Source organism: Lepidochelys kempii, chromosome 9, assembly GCF_965140265.1.
Source record: "Lepidochelys kempii isolate rLepKem1 chromosome 9, rLepKem1.hap2, whole genome shotgun sequence".
Lineage (NCBI taxonomy): Eukaryota > Metazoa > Chordata > Testudines > Cheloniidae > Lepidochelys > Lepidochelys kempii.
The window spans coordinates 22,525,566-22,540,536 of record NC_133264.1 but is presented as its reverse complement, the minus strand read 5'-3'; the positions used below and the strand labels follow the sequence as shown (position 1 = coordinate 22,540,536).

At 40.7% G+C, this 14,971-nt stretch overlaps 1 protein-coding gene across 4 annotated transcripts in view; it reads left to right on the top strand.

Moving 5' to 3' along the window:
- SCHIP1 (schwannomin interacting protein 1) overlaps positions 1-14,971 on the top strand; it is a 114,805-nt gene that overhangs the window by 49,399 nt on the left and 50,435 nt on the right. Inside the window, exon 1 of one of the 4 annotated variants that reach the window (XM_073359542.1) lies at positions 8,050-8,305. The exons of the other annotated variants lie outside the window; for them this stretch is intronic. Coding sequence (XP_073215643.1) covers positions 8,276-8,305 — 30 coding nt within the window. The 5' untranslated portion in view covers positions 8,050-8,275. Of the gene's footprint in view, positions 1-8,049; positions 8,306-14,971 lie in introns of those variants that run through there. 4 annotated transcript variants of the gene reach the window in all.

The window sequence follows — 14,971 nt, the reverse complement described above, 5'->3', positions numbered from 1 at the left end:
AACTAGTGATTGGTGAAGAAAAAAGGAGTATGAGTACTATGGATAGGTATGTGTAGCAGACATAATGTGTCATTTGTTTGAATAAGGGTTGTATAACTTTCTCGTACAAGTGACCAGTTAGTGTTTGATTAATTACTCTTCCGTTGTTGGACATAAATAACTTGTTAAAAAAGTCCTAATAGAGTTTTTCCTTGTTCATTACATGAACCAGGCATATATTAATTATGAAGTTCTAGAAAACTAAACTAAAACTAACTCCAGCATTGTGTACTGTAAACTACTGTTAGCCAGAAGACCCAGCTTTCTCCCACCTGTCCCAGATAAACAGAACAAGCAACAATAAGGCATCATAATATTGAGTGACAGTTTATTGTGAGAGTGACTGTGGGCAGGAAAGAGAGTTACTCCCATTATATTTAGGGCAAGAACACCTCTGATCAGCTCTGGACAAGAACTAAGTTAAGGGAGAAAGTTGCTGATAAATGCTCAAATAACACACAAACCAGCACCTTGCTTTTTCATTCATCTTTTTAAATCCCAGAAATACGAAAGGAAATTCACTTCTTAGTGCAATGTTATGGTTAAGAATTAAAAGAGAACGTCTGTAAATTCAATTTTAAGTTCTTTCAGCTACTGCAATTCAGCCGCATTGTAATTAACTATAATGAGGGGTGGTAGGGTACTGCTGAAGAAGTAAGGTTATGGCTTCCAGGTGAGTTACAACTTTGCATTTCCTGACTCCCCTTCTGTGGTAGTGGGAGTTGAGAGTGCTCAGCAACTCCAGTGTTCTGACACAGTGTATAATACTGTATTTTGGTTTACTGTATAGGTTTTTTGGTGTGTAGTTTTTTGCCTGGGTGGTGGCAAGGGTTATAGAAAAAGTTAATTTTGCTACGTTCTCTCTTCTTGCCCTTTTCAGCGCTTTAATGCAAGTCCTGAGGGTTTTCAAATCCTAGACATACCTGAATTCTGGGACAGGGAGGAATGGTCAGCCTGTATGGACTGTAAAACATTCCAAGAGCTTCACCGCAAACAGAAAACTGCCTCCATGAGAGACATACAGTTCTTACTGGTGATACTTCTGCAGTGATGTGCAAGTGAAGACACATTCTTACTGTTTACACAGCTTTTAGCCTCCGAAGGATATCCCACAGTGCCTAGGTGACCACTCTGGCCAGCAGCTCTGCTGCTCTGAAGCCAGGTAAAAAGATGTCCGCCCCCCACCCCACCCCCCGGTAAATCCCCCAGAACTTTGAAATTCCCCTTCCTGTTTTCTTGGCAAGTGCTCACTTATAATAATGGCTGCTTCATGGAGCAAACGATCCCCTGCTTGGAGCAATGCTGAGCTACTGGAGCAGATCAGTGTTTGGGGAGAGGAGGCTGTGCAGGGACTAAGATGGCCTGCGATCAATCCCCCCCCCCCCCCACCCCAAGACCTATCCTCAAAATTGAAAGAGCTGCTCTGTGGGATAGCTGCCCTCAGTGCAGTGCTTTCATCCGCGATGGAAGTGCTGCAAATGTGAACATGATCTGATGCCTGTGGAAGTGAGTGAGAACACAAAGCAGCGCTTTTCTTTTACTGCAGAAAGAAAAGGAGTACTTGTGGCACCTTAGTCTCTAAGTACTCCTTTTCTTTTTGCGGGTACAGACTAACATGGCTGCTACTCTGAAACCTTTCTTTTACTGGTTCCCTATCCCTGTCAGGTGAAACTGACCGTGCAGAAACTCTGCAAGTGTAGACATAGCCTAAGTTGGGTCAGGCCACTTTTTTGTATGCAAGGTCTTCAAGAAACACTTACTGTAAGTGCTGTAGGAGGAATTTTGGTGAGGCACACTTCCCTGTGATTCAGTAATGAACCAATGACCTAGCACAGTGTAAACTACTAAAACAGAGCAGTCTTCTGACAAGTTTAGCACAAATCTTGGCAAATTCTGGATAGCAAAGTATGAGCAAATATTAAATACTATCTGCTGAGCAGTTTAGTCCTTTTTAGACATTGATTCAGGAGGGCTTCTTTGAGTTTAACTGGTGGCTTGCTGCGTGGAATGCTTCATTTTTTAAAGAATACTCTTAACATATGGCAGTTAAAAAAATAGATGCAGTTTAGGAATAAAAGAATAGAGAGATGTGCCGAGCAAAGGACTAGAAGCTAGCAGATAAGTAAAAATTTCTTTCCTGAATCAGGGGACACACCAAATGGTAATACCTAGGTGCTGCTGCTCCTTCAGTAGATGAACAGATAACATTATTTTAACATCCAGACGTTTTGATGTGTTTTGTCGGGTTCATGCTTCTTTGTTCCCCATGCAACCCTCCTGATCACTTCACCTCAGTAGAGACTGCGCAATTGATACCTAGACCCAGGGACAGCCCTCTTATATATAACTGCTAATCCCCTCAAACTGATTTCCTCTTACCTTTATCCATAAAATTCTCCAAACAGTTCAGTATGTCAGAATTTGCTTTCTTCTAGTGATCCCAGGCTTAGTGTGTAGCACTAGTTCATCAATTCCCACAACTGCTGTCAGAGATCCACCCTAGATCTCAAGATTTTTTCCCCTCTCTATTAAGCCTTGGATTCAGAAAGGGGACCGTTAAACAAAGTGTGACTTCTTTAAGCAGTGGCACACTTCCCTCCATTCCCCAAATCCTATTTGTAGGTGAACTTTCAGTGGAGTTTCTCATGGTGATGCAAGTCTAGGGAGGTGGTTGCTTTAGGAACTTCTCTCTTTAACAACCCATGCAGTCTTGTGGAGAGGGCTGCCTAAGGGATTGTTCCCTAGCTCACTGAGAGTCCCAGGTTTTCACCTTTGGGTCTATTTGGTGAGAACTACAGGACACTGGCAGGTTCCCACCCGGGTAACTAGGTTTTTGGAAGGAGGATTATTTCTCTTTGAAGATTTACCTTTATCTCCTGGATCCTGTGTTCCCTTTGTAAACCAAAATTCTGTTTCTATCTTCCTTTCATTAAATAGGAACTAACTGCCTACTCAGTAGTGATCTGTTTATCTAAGAAGGTCTGCTTAATTGGACAGAACACAAAAATGGGACTCAAGAGGCCCTGGGTTCTATTCCTGGCTCTGCCACTGGCCTGCTGGGTGATCTTGGCTAAGTCATTTCCCCTCCCTGCTGGTTTTCCCATGTGTAGAATAAGGATAAAGACACTAACCACTTCATAAAGTGCTTTGAACTACTGATGAAAAGCCATATATATGTTATAAGAGCTAGATTTTATTGTTTATGACCTAGTCTTTCATTAAGACCCAGTGGTGCTGTATACTGTTCCTGCTTTTCTTCATAAAATGGCCCTTTTTCATATCAACCTCAATGCCTGTATGACACTGTAAGTAGGTAGCGCTATCTAGACATATAAGAGACCCTTATATTTTATTTCAGCTATAGAAAACCATTTTGTAAGTCAGGCAACATTTTCCCTTTTATTTGTTGGGGCAAAATTTCTCTAAGGCCAGCTGGGCAAGGTGAATTAAATATTCCATTATTTAACAGTAGTCAGAAGAGTTGGAGAGGTCAGTGCTTTGTCAGGCTAAGAGCTCTCTCTGTCCATGCAGTAACTTTCTCCTGGGCAGAGAGATGCATCTCTTCTCAGAAAGGAATGTTTAGGCTAGCAGCATAGCCAGACTGTATGTTTTCTCAAAACATTGCAGAGTGGATACTTTCATGTTATCAAAAGTTGTTTTCAGACAGACGTTCTTAGGGCATTGAAATTTAGTTAATTTTCAAGACCCCTTCCTCCCTTAGTGGACTATCAAAGGTTCCTATGCATTCTAACTGGCAGATGCAGAAATTGGTAGGTGCAGAAATAGGAATGTTTACTTGTTCTTTTCTTTAGCAAGGGACACCATTTTGTAGTGACCCACTTGGGAGACAGCCAAATAACTTTCATTCACTTGAAGCACCCGCAACTTTATTTATTACCTACCTATCTGACTTGCCCTCTGGATGGATAATCACAAACTGATAAAGAAAGAGCAGGTGCAGATGTTTCTCTGGCTCATAGCCTAATACACTAACCTCTAGACAAATACACTTTCCTTTATTCTTTCAATTTAAAGAAAAACCCTTTGCTTGGTTTAAGGAATTCCTGTGGAGCCTGTTCCTATGGTGTAACTATGGCCCTGATCCTGCAATGAGCTCTATACAGGCAGACCCCTCTGACAGTGTAGATTCACTGATATTTTAATCGGATTCTGCATGGATGCAGGCATATGTCCACACACAGCTCATTGCAGAATTGGGAACTGTGTGCCAACCAGACCAGTTGGCCTGTTAAGAATAGTCTCTTGGAAGAGGTGGAGGGATACTGTGCAGCAAACTAAAAGTTAAACATAAAGCAGCCCCCATGCACAAATACCTACAGAAGGAATAAACTGTTAAACAGGGTGGTTTTGTGTACTTCACACCTCACTGTGCCATAGCTGTGTCCAACAAGATTCACGCTATACTTGTCAGAAATCTGCTTTGTGTGAAATGGCACTGAGTCACTTCAACTATAAATAAACCAGTAATGTGTGAAGAGTGGGATAATTTCATGAGTCTTTCTTATGACACACATGATAAATGTCATCAGGAGATTATGTAACACAAGAAGCTGCTTTTAGCATTAAGCAAGGAGTTTTTTGTTTGTTTGTTTGTTTTGGTGGTGGTGTGTGTGTTTGTTTTTGGTCTTTTGGGGCAAACATTTTGCCCTCTGTCAAGGAAGCTTCTGAAAAAAGTCTTACTGAGAGATCCCTTTACATTTCTTCAGAAGGGAAAATTAAAATGTAAGTGGTTTTTATAGCATTCTTTTTAAAAAAGGCAGTTTGTGAATGATTGGTCTGATCCAGCCAAAAAAACCCAAAACACTTTAGCTAATCTTCACTCATCAAAAATTGCTGAGATTCCCTAGCACCAGAGCAGCCACAGAGACTATTCCCTACCTTAAGAGGGCTTATCCCCTCTCTACCACCTCTTGTGTACCTGGTTAGGAGTCCCATCTTTTCACCCTCTTCCCAGAGCTGGAGTTTGGAAATTGTTTCATTATGATTATCCCATATGTGGCCATTAATGTCTTTGCTAAGCATCAACATTAAGTCCCCACATACAGGGCTTGAAGGGTAGCCGCCTTCTTTCTCCAAACTTCCTTGCCTTCCTCCCCCATACCCCAACCTGTTGGTTCTGGTTTTTGTTTGTTTGTAAAAGTTGTAAAACTTTTGAAAGAGATGTTCTTTTCCCCCTCCCCATCCAAACATCTCTGCAGTATGCAGCAGAGTAGTTGAAATCTCCCTTTCCAAGGTAAGGTAGTTCTTATTTCTGCTCAGTTCTCTCCCCTGGGAGCAGCCTGGAACTGTTCCTGTCCCACAGTCCTTACGAACTGTAGCCACGTAGCATTCCTACCCTGGTGGAAAGAACACTGAGATGCCCAGAGTTGTTGACTGAGACCTCATTTCCCATGGAGCCGTGCTGCAGAGATGAAGAATTCCTCACATGGTTGTGGGAGTGATGATTACGTATCAGCCTTTCTGCTGAGATACTGGATAAGGCCCTGAAAGAAGAAACAGAGAAAACGATTGGTTTTATGGGATTTTTTTCCCCTTCAGCTCTTTGCCCTCCCACTTGCGTGAAAACTCTGGTGAATCGCCATCCACCCACATTTCCCCCTGCTTTTTTAATGTACTTGCAAGGATGAAGAGCTGAGAAAAGTGGGGGTAGAGAGATCATCATGCAAAGCCATTTTTGAGAAAGAAATTCTGAATCAGGGATAGATTTTTGGCACTTGAATCAGGGGCTCTAAGGAAAACTCAAGATTCCTGTTTTCCCATAGCCATTTGAACTTGTGAGCTCAGCCTCCACAGGCCTAGGAAATAGTGCTAATATAAAATAGAAGGGATACACAGATAGCTTTTCAGTAATGAACTGGCATTCCCAAATTTATAGAAATATTCAATTTAGGAAGGAGAAGCATATCGTTGCTTTTTATTGCAGAGATAGGTTTTTGCATTTTCATACTGTACAGGATATTGTGCAAAAATGAATATTACTCAGTACATTTTAACTTTTTACCATGTTTTACCAATAGCCTAGTCTATAATACATCAAGCAGCAATCTCCTCCAGGATAGTATGGGGGACTTCAGGTCAGCATGTCTTCTCCATTGGCAGAGCAGTGAAAAACATGGCTTCACTGATCTCACCATTACATGAGCTAGCAAGAGATTGGAACATTATAGCTAAGCTACTAAAGGGGCTGGATACATCTAATATTCCTATGCAAAGACTGGCAGAGTTTGAAGGTGTCTGTTAACACTGAGCAGTAGACTGTGCATGATAGGCACTTGCTGGCTTGGGATTGGTGCAGTCGCTCCACCCCATGTTGAGCTCTGGAAGGGATTTGTCTCTGATTGGCACAATCCCTCCTGGAATTCTGCAGCATTCGGGGGGGAAGCATGACTAGTGTGACGTACCATAGGAATGTGCTCTTCTTTTGATGGCTGGATGTCTCCATGCCCTTTTCTGGTAGGGGTATTAGGAGGGAGCATTTCTTGAATACAAGAGTGAAAGAACGCTCTGGTGTCCTAGCACCTACACAAGAGCTCGGCACAATCTGGGCTGAGTGTTTTACAGGTTAACACTTGACTGCTAATGTGCCAGGACCCCTAACGTGTTTTCACTGTTTTAAATTGAAGGTGAGCAGCCCAGCGGTGAACGTGACTCTGAAATCTCACGTTTTTCTATGAGCTACTTGCTAAAACTCCCAGCCCAAGATCACAGATCCTGAGAAATTGTAAAGTAGTACTTTATTTCTTCTTTCACTCTTGTCTTCTATCACAAGACTGTTCATCAATGGAATAAAAACATTTGTATTTAGTTTCTTTTATATGTTGAGAATTACAGCCTGACCTGTACTGCCATTTGTAAAACCAGTGTATAATCTCAAAATACTACTCTGAAAATGCAATAGAAGATTTACAAAAATGAATGTTTGTTTAGATCTTCTTAAATAATTATCACTGCTGTTTTGGAATATTTGTCCAGCCGCTAAGAATTTTCAGGCTAAATTATCTCATATCTGTGGATTGGATGACAGGGTATTACAAAAGTAAAAAACCAGCTCAGATCTAAAATACCAAGTCATAGTTGTTCCTAAAAATGCTGTGTAGGCAAACTTTGGCTGTGTATAGTTTCCTCTGGATATTTGTCTGATCTTCAGATTTCTTCTCATCAGTCAAATTTAATTATAGAATAGCCTATTTTTGTTTGGGGCTGTTGCAAGGAACACAGATGTTTGTTTCATTTGAAACAAACAGTGTGGCATTAACTGTTCCCCTGTATTGGATAATATAGTCAAAGCTCCAGCTCAAAATGGACATTACAAATACAGAAAGTAAATTCTTTAAACACCATTGCATCCTTACAATTCACAGGAAATATACAATATACTTACAATTCACAGGAAATGTAGAACAAAACATTTTCAAGAAAAGATTTTATGTTTCTCCGATACACTGTAAAAGAAAATAACTGGAATGCATTCCTACTTATTATTTAATGATTCAATATCTTAAACCTATTTTGGGAAGATGGAATACATACCTTGATTCTTTTTTGTATGAAATGTACACCTGAGTTTGGTTTATTCGGCTGTAAATGGTCTTGGCCAAAGAAAGAAATGTTGTCTGATTGAAATAGATTAATGTTTTTAAATTACCAAGGCAATTGTTTATATTTCTGTAATACAGTTATGACTCTCTGTTTGTAAGTATTATGAAAACTTCTAAGCAGTAATGGAAGAACAGCTATAGGAAGGGAGAATGATGGCAAAGGTCAGAAATGTTCAAGTGAAGTATTGATTTGTCTTTTTTTTTCCCCCCCCTTTTCCCTTTAATGAGGACTAGAATGTTTCCACATCAGTTAGCTGCCTTCAGAAAGCACCAGAAGGTCACACCAGCCTCATACTGATCTTTTTCTTTGTGTCTACAATATAATTGGCCGATTGTGCTAGTGATGAGTGAACCCCCTCCCCCATCACAGTCTCAGCTACATGTTGTTAGACCTCATTGCTAGTTCCCTGAGGAGAACAGCACGGCTACACTCCTCACTAGCAAAGGCAGTGCCATTGCGCAGGTTGAAACAGCAGAAACAGCATCCATTTTAATCTGCAGGAAGCTTCTCGCCTTACAAGGGCGTTCTTTTCTCCTTCAGATGCTGTAAATTTTAACTGTGCAGCTTCTGTAAACATTCCTGGCTTTGGTGTCTGCTCTCTGTATGATGCACTGAGATGGTACACCAGGAAAACTGTTCGTATCAGGTAAGAATTAAAGCTCTGTTATGATGATAGGCATCCTTTGCTGGAGAGAAAGGCCTGACTTTTTCAGTGCAGCAAGTTGCCTCTCTTCGGCTTCTACAGTATTCTTAGTATTGTGGTTTGTTGTAAATCTGATGAGCAGTGTAGAAAATAATGCTTAGTTGGCTGTAAAATGTGAATTGTATAGGTATAATCTGTCCTGACATGTATGTCTATATGGATAGAGGAACTCCTTTAAATGAAGAACTGTTTAAGATATGTTTCGGAGATGGGAAATAATTTTGGGGAACGAATTATGGAACAAATAAAAGGTGCATAAAATAATAGTAAACAATATTTTTAAATGTTAACTTTAAGAGTGTCAATGCCTAAGTTCTTGTGTACACTACACAATGTTCACTAATATAGTAAAAATCTTTAGATGAACTAAGTGGAAAAGGAACTGATAACTGATTTATTTTCTCTGACACTTCCATTCATTGATGCTTTACATTCAGTAATATGTATTCATCTGAGTGTTTATGTACGAGCTGCATTTTATGTTATATAATGCGTCAACACTTACTCTTTTACTACAAGTATAAATGAGAGTACTTGATTTAAATTACTTGTATGAAGTGGCTGTTTTAGCACCTTCGTAGTTATATTTGAAGCAAGATTAGCTTTTAATATTTTTAAGAGTTCTATATTCACTGTCCGTAATTGATGCATTGAAATGTAGTGGTCATTTTCACATGCTGTCTTTTCATTGTTCACATTATGGTTTGCTATTTTGATAAATAATCAAAATATGGATTAATTGATTGCAAGCTCTTTGGGGCAGAGACAGTGCCTTTTTATGTGTTTGTAGCACCAGCACAGTGTAGAGTCCCAATCCTGGTCGGGCCTCTGGGCACTGCCACAATGCTAATAATCAGAGATGAAGATGAGAAGATAATTGGTAACAAAGACTCATGTATTACCTTTCCACAGGACAAAGTAAGAATTTAGGAGTTTACACTGACATTACTTCACTTTCCTAACAATAGAGGGACAGTATTATGACACACGCACCTACGTTACAGATTCCTCTCCTAGGGCTTGGTCCTGCTTGAAGATTACTGTTAAACACATGTATCCCTATACATAAAATAGCATTATAGAAGGGAAGGGAAATAAACCAAAGTACCAGTCAGTACACATAGTACAGAGTTAAAAAATGATTTTTGAGTTTGAAGATTTTTAATCCAATTAGCAGTTTAAAATAATTATTCCAGTCTATCCCCTTCTAAAAATATATTTAAATAATTTTCTGAAGCCTTTAGCCTGTCATATTTTAGTAATTTAATAAATAGCATCATTGTTGTGTCTCTGAGAACATTTTCCCAGCATAGTTCTGGGAACTGAAGGGTTAAAGGTCGCCTATTCTTTCTTCTCAAATGGAAGCCAGTCTTCTGGGAACTGTGAGTAAGTGAAGATACATTAGGTTCAGTCAAAAACACTGCTATTAGGCTGGATAGCATCCTAAAGTATTTAGTTTTGTGTGATCATAGTATGGCTACATTTTTAATCATTTTAATCTGCTTATTCGTTACAATGTGTTCTTTCAAAACAAAAATACTGAATATAAATCACTAGTCATATGTGAATCTTTATTTTAGAAAAATGTCATATGAAAATGATCTTTATGTTTTGTTTAAATACCTCTGTTTGGTTGCACGGAGCAGCAAAACAACCCAAATAATCAAACCCATTAACCTGGAGGTCAAGTTTTAATCCTTCTGTGATCAGCAATCCAGGGTTTAAAATCAAACTACAAGCCATAAATGATTGGATTTCAGCAAGCTAGAGAGGAAGGGTGGCTTCCCTAAACACGGGCTGTGATGGGGGGGAAGGGAAAATGTCAATGTGAAGGCTGCTATAGTCACGTGTGATATCTGTGGTCAAATTCCTTTTTGAAATGTGCTTTAGGTTTTATCAGAGCCTTAAAATACAGTTAATAAAGAGAGAGACCCTATACAGTTTAGACGTTAAATCCCTACAGTGGCTGTTCAAAAATAAATTCTAAATGCTAAGCAGAGCTGTATATTATGCTACCAAAAGAATCCTAGAGTGGTGGATCAGCAACACAGGTTTATCTTATAACGGGAGACAGCAAAAAGCATTTCGTTTATACGCATTTCGCTAGACAAATCTTGTCTGACCTAAATCAACTGCTGCTGCTACTTTCCAAATTCTTGAGGAAGTGGTCCATAAAATTAGATTTTTTTTAATTAACAGAATTAACAATTCCAAGAAGAAGAATGCTAGGTGTTTATTAAACAGTTTTGGATCATATTCTAAATAATATGATGATAACCCTCCTCCGAAGGTTAAAGATCTGTGCTTTTATAGATTGGAAGAATTATACATTGATTGCAGTGGAATTGAATGTCATATGGTAATGGAATATGAATCTTTTCACTTCTAGGTTATCAATCTGAATCCATACCAGGTCAGTGGTGACCAAAAGTTATTATCACCTGAGGCTGTTTAGTGTCCTCCTTCCAGTTCCCAACTAATAAGTATTACACAAACCACTGCCATCCCTATTGACTCAATAGGCATGGACCCTTTCACCATTACTGATCGCCTCTCCAGTTCAGGCATATTGACATTGGTATGTTGGTAATCTCTTTTACAGCACCATTAAAAGTGATTGAAATTATTTTTGTAAATAATGCCAAACACTTGTGTCAAGGTTCCTTCCCCACTCTGAACTCTAGGGTACAGATGTGGGGACCTGCATGAAAGATCCCCCTAAGCTTATTCTTACCAGCTTAGGTTTAAAAACTTCCCCAAGGTACAAACTTTGCCTTGTCCTTGAGCCGTATGCTGCCACCACCAAGCGTTTTAAACAAAGAACAGGGAAAGAGCCCACTTGGAGACATCTTCCACCAAAATATCCCCCCAAGCCCGACACCCCCTTTCCTGGGGAAGGCTTGATAAGAATCCTCACCAATTTGTACAGGTGAACACAGACCCAAACCCTTGGATCTTAAGAACAATGAAAAATCAATCAGGTTCTTAAAAGAAGAATTTTAATTAAAGAAAAGGTAAAAGAATCACCTCTGTAAAATTAGGATGGTAAATACCTTACAGGATAATCAGATTCAAACAATAGAGAATCCCTCTAGGCAAAACCTTAAGTTACAAAAAGACACAAAAACAGGAATATACATTCCATCCAGCACAGCCTTTTTTTACCAGCCATTAAACAAAAGGAAATCTAACGCATTTCTGGCTAAATTACTTACTAACTTAACAGAAGCTGTAAGGCTGCATTCCTGATCTGTTCCCGGCAAAAGCATCACACAGACAGACCAACCCTTTGTTCCCCCCCCTCCAGATCTGAAAGTATCTTGTCCTCTCATTGGTCATTTTGGGTCAGGTGCCAGCTAGGTTACCTTAGCTTCTTAACCCTTTACAGGTGAAAGGGTTTTGCCTCTGGCCAGGAGGGATTTTATAGTTCTGTATACAGGGTTACCCTTCCCTTTATATTTATGACAACTTGTTAAGATCAGTGAAATATTTAAGAGACTACGTGTGTATTGTTAACATTATGAATAAATATAATTTAAAAGTAAATTGCAAATGTGTTTTCAACTAATCTCCCAAGACCTGTGTTTTAGGGCTATATTTTTTCTCCTGCAAATTTGACATGAAAAATAACAGCACTTGCACATTTGTTTAAAATACTTAAGACATCTGTGATGTCATCAACATGCATCGAAGAAACACAACCGTAACTCAGGCCCTGATAAGTAAATAAAAGTAAATAAAATATTTTGTTATAATGTACTTCCTTGCCATTTAAATATACCCACGTACTATTTTAATGATTTAGGACAGAGGTGGGCAACCTACGGCCCGCGGGCCACAGCCAGCCCGACCCCTGAGCTCCCAGCTGGGGAGGCTTGCCCCCAGCCCCTCCCCTGCAGTTACGCCACTGTGCGAGGAGTGCGACTTGTGCCTGCCCACCTCCCAGGCTGTCCAGCAAGCTTGCCTTGCTGCTCTGAGTGGCCTGGTAAGGGGACGGGGGGAGTGGAGGGCAGGAGGTCCCGGGGGGCAGTGGGGACAGGAGGCAGTTGGATGGGGCTGAGGTTTGGGGAGGGGGGCGGTCAGGAGACAGGGAGCAGGGAGGTTGTATAGGGGGTGGGATCCCAGGGGATCTGGGGCATCCCAGTAGGGGGGGGACAGGGAGTGGGAGAGTGGGTGGGATAGGAGGTGGGGTCGGGGGGAGGTAGTTAGGGATGGGGGTCCCAGGAGGGGGTGGTCAGGGGTCCCAGGGGGCCTGTCAGGGGGCAGGGGTGCGGATAGGGGTCAGGGCGATCAGGGGACCAGGAGCAGGGGGGCTTAGATAAGGGGGTGAGGTCCCGGGGGGTGGTTAGGGGCGGGGGGGTCCCGGGAGGGGGTGGTCAGGGGACAAGGAGCAGGGGGGTTGGATGGGTGGGGGCTTCTGAGGAGGGGCGGGAAGTGGGAAGGGGTGGATAGTGTACGGGGCCAGGCTGTTTGGGGAGGCACAGCCTTTCCTACCCGGCCCTTTATACCATTTCGCAACCCCAATGTGGCCCTCCAGCCAAAAAGTTTGCCCACCCCTGATTTAGGATCTTAACTAGTATTAAGTAATAAAGCATTTCAGTTCACCATTAAATCCTTTAGGTGCCCTTTGCATAGAGTAACAATCTGAAAATCAAGTGGACGTCAGCTTCTTGCATATTTTCTTCATCTTGATGAATGAGCTATTGTGAGCTCTTCAGATCAGAGTTTGCCTTTTTGTTACATATTTGTACAGTGCCTAGCACAATGGGACCTTAGCCTCTAGATGCTACCATAATCCTATTATTAACATGGCAGTAAAGTTAAATATCATCACCTCAGACTTATTTCTGATGGTCTTCTAAAAGTTGATAAATTTCTGAACTCCAAAACATTGAGACTGAATCTCTGTGTAATATTATACTCCCTAAACAGAATATTGCCCATGGGGGCCATTCGGTTTTGCAGACTAGTATCGATTTGGATATGTACCTATTTCTGTTGACTGAAATGTCAAACATTCTTGGGCTTTATACACAGATAAAAAACGGATGTGACCAGTTACATTTGATTTTCTTCAAAGTCCTGCAGTTAGCTCAAAAACAGGTATTTCAGGAAGGGCCTGGGACATAACTCATGGGACAGGATCCGTTTAGATGGAATTTGGATAGTATGGCTCTGTCTACACTAGGATATTTATCTTTTGCTGACAACATGTACAGCTTGAATTGTGGCTAAAAACTGTTTTAATTCCATGTGTTAACTGAACTAAAACACATTACTTCAGAAATTTGATTGGACCATCAGTTTTCAGCCTTCGCTCCCCAGAACAGTTCAGTGCCCAAATCCCGTTTTTGGATCCCCCTTCCTCAACATTTCACCCCTTCCCTACTCCAAGCTTTCTGTATGATCTCTGTGCGTTAATGTCATATGGAGCTGCACAAAATTTGGCAGCTATATACATGTGCTGAAAGATCAGGCTGCCCTCTGTATTAAAATTGTATTGAATTTGATTGGCTGCACTTCCATAGAAAAAAGGGGAGAGTGTGGTATTTCTCAGTAAATGCCTCTTCCTTTGCAGACCTTTTCAGGGAGTTGGTCAGCTTGTACGCTACAAGCTCTCCATTTTGAAAGCAGTCCTTTCAGTAAAGAACTGTGTCTGTAGATCAAGGACATGCCAACAGCCATCTGATTTCCTTGGGAAAAGAAAGAGAGGACCTAAAGTACTCGCTGTTTCAGGCCATTTTAGGGACTTCTGTTGCCACAGCTATGTCAGTCAAGGCTACCTCTTCTTCACACCCGTGACGGATATACCTAGATCAGCAGAGGTCTGGAGTATACATAGGGCCTCAGTAATGCTGATACCAACTACTGAAAAATCATTAGTCAGAGTCTTAAAAAAATCGTGAAATTTGACTTATAAATCATTACATTTTTAAACATAACTAATTTGGGGTCCTTTTATTTGCTTTCTGTTTTTCGAGCGTTTAGGATTCACATTTTGAAGATTTCTCAGCAACCATAAATACTAGAAATGAAAGCTGAGACTCTCAGGAGAAACACCAAATATCGTAAGACTCAAGATAAAATTACAAGAGTTGGCAACAGTCTACTTCTCCTGTGTTGGGGCAGAGGACATGGCACCCACCCTATCTTCCAAAATCATTCTTTTCTTTAGCTGATTGTAAATGCTACAAAACATTTTGTAACAAGGGAGTTGGAACTCAATAGATCAATAGTTCTGGGCACACTGATCACCAATGGAAAAACTGCTACTATTAAGTAAACGAAAGGAGCCTGCCGCTCTGGAGGTGGGGAGCCCTTTAACAGACAGGTTAGACTGCAAGGATGAGGCTGGCTGTCTTTTTCTCTTTGAAGTTGTGAGAGAAGCTCGCCTTTGCTACATGGAAGTGCTTTCTGCTCATTCTGTGGAACGTTTCAGACATGTCTGTATAAATGGGAAGACGGATGATGGCCAGCCTTCAGAGTGGTACTTTCATAATTAGGACTGACTTTAAAAGAGTTTTTCTAAAGTAACCCATTTTTTTCTATTTTTATCAATTTAAATTTTTACAGTTTCAGGAAATTATGGGGCAGGTCAGATAATAATCA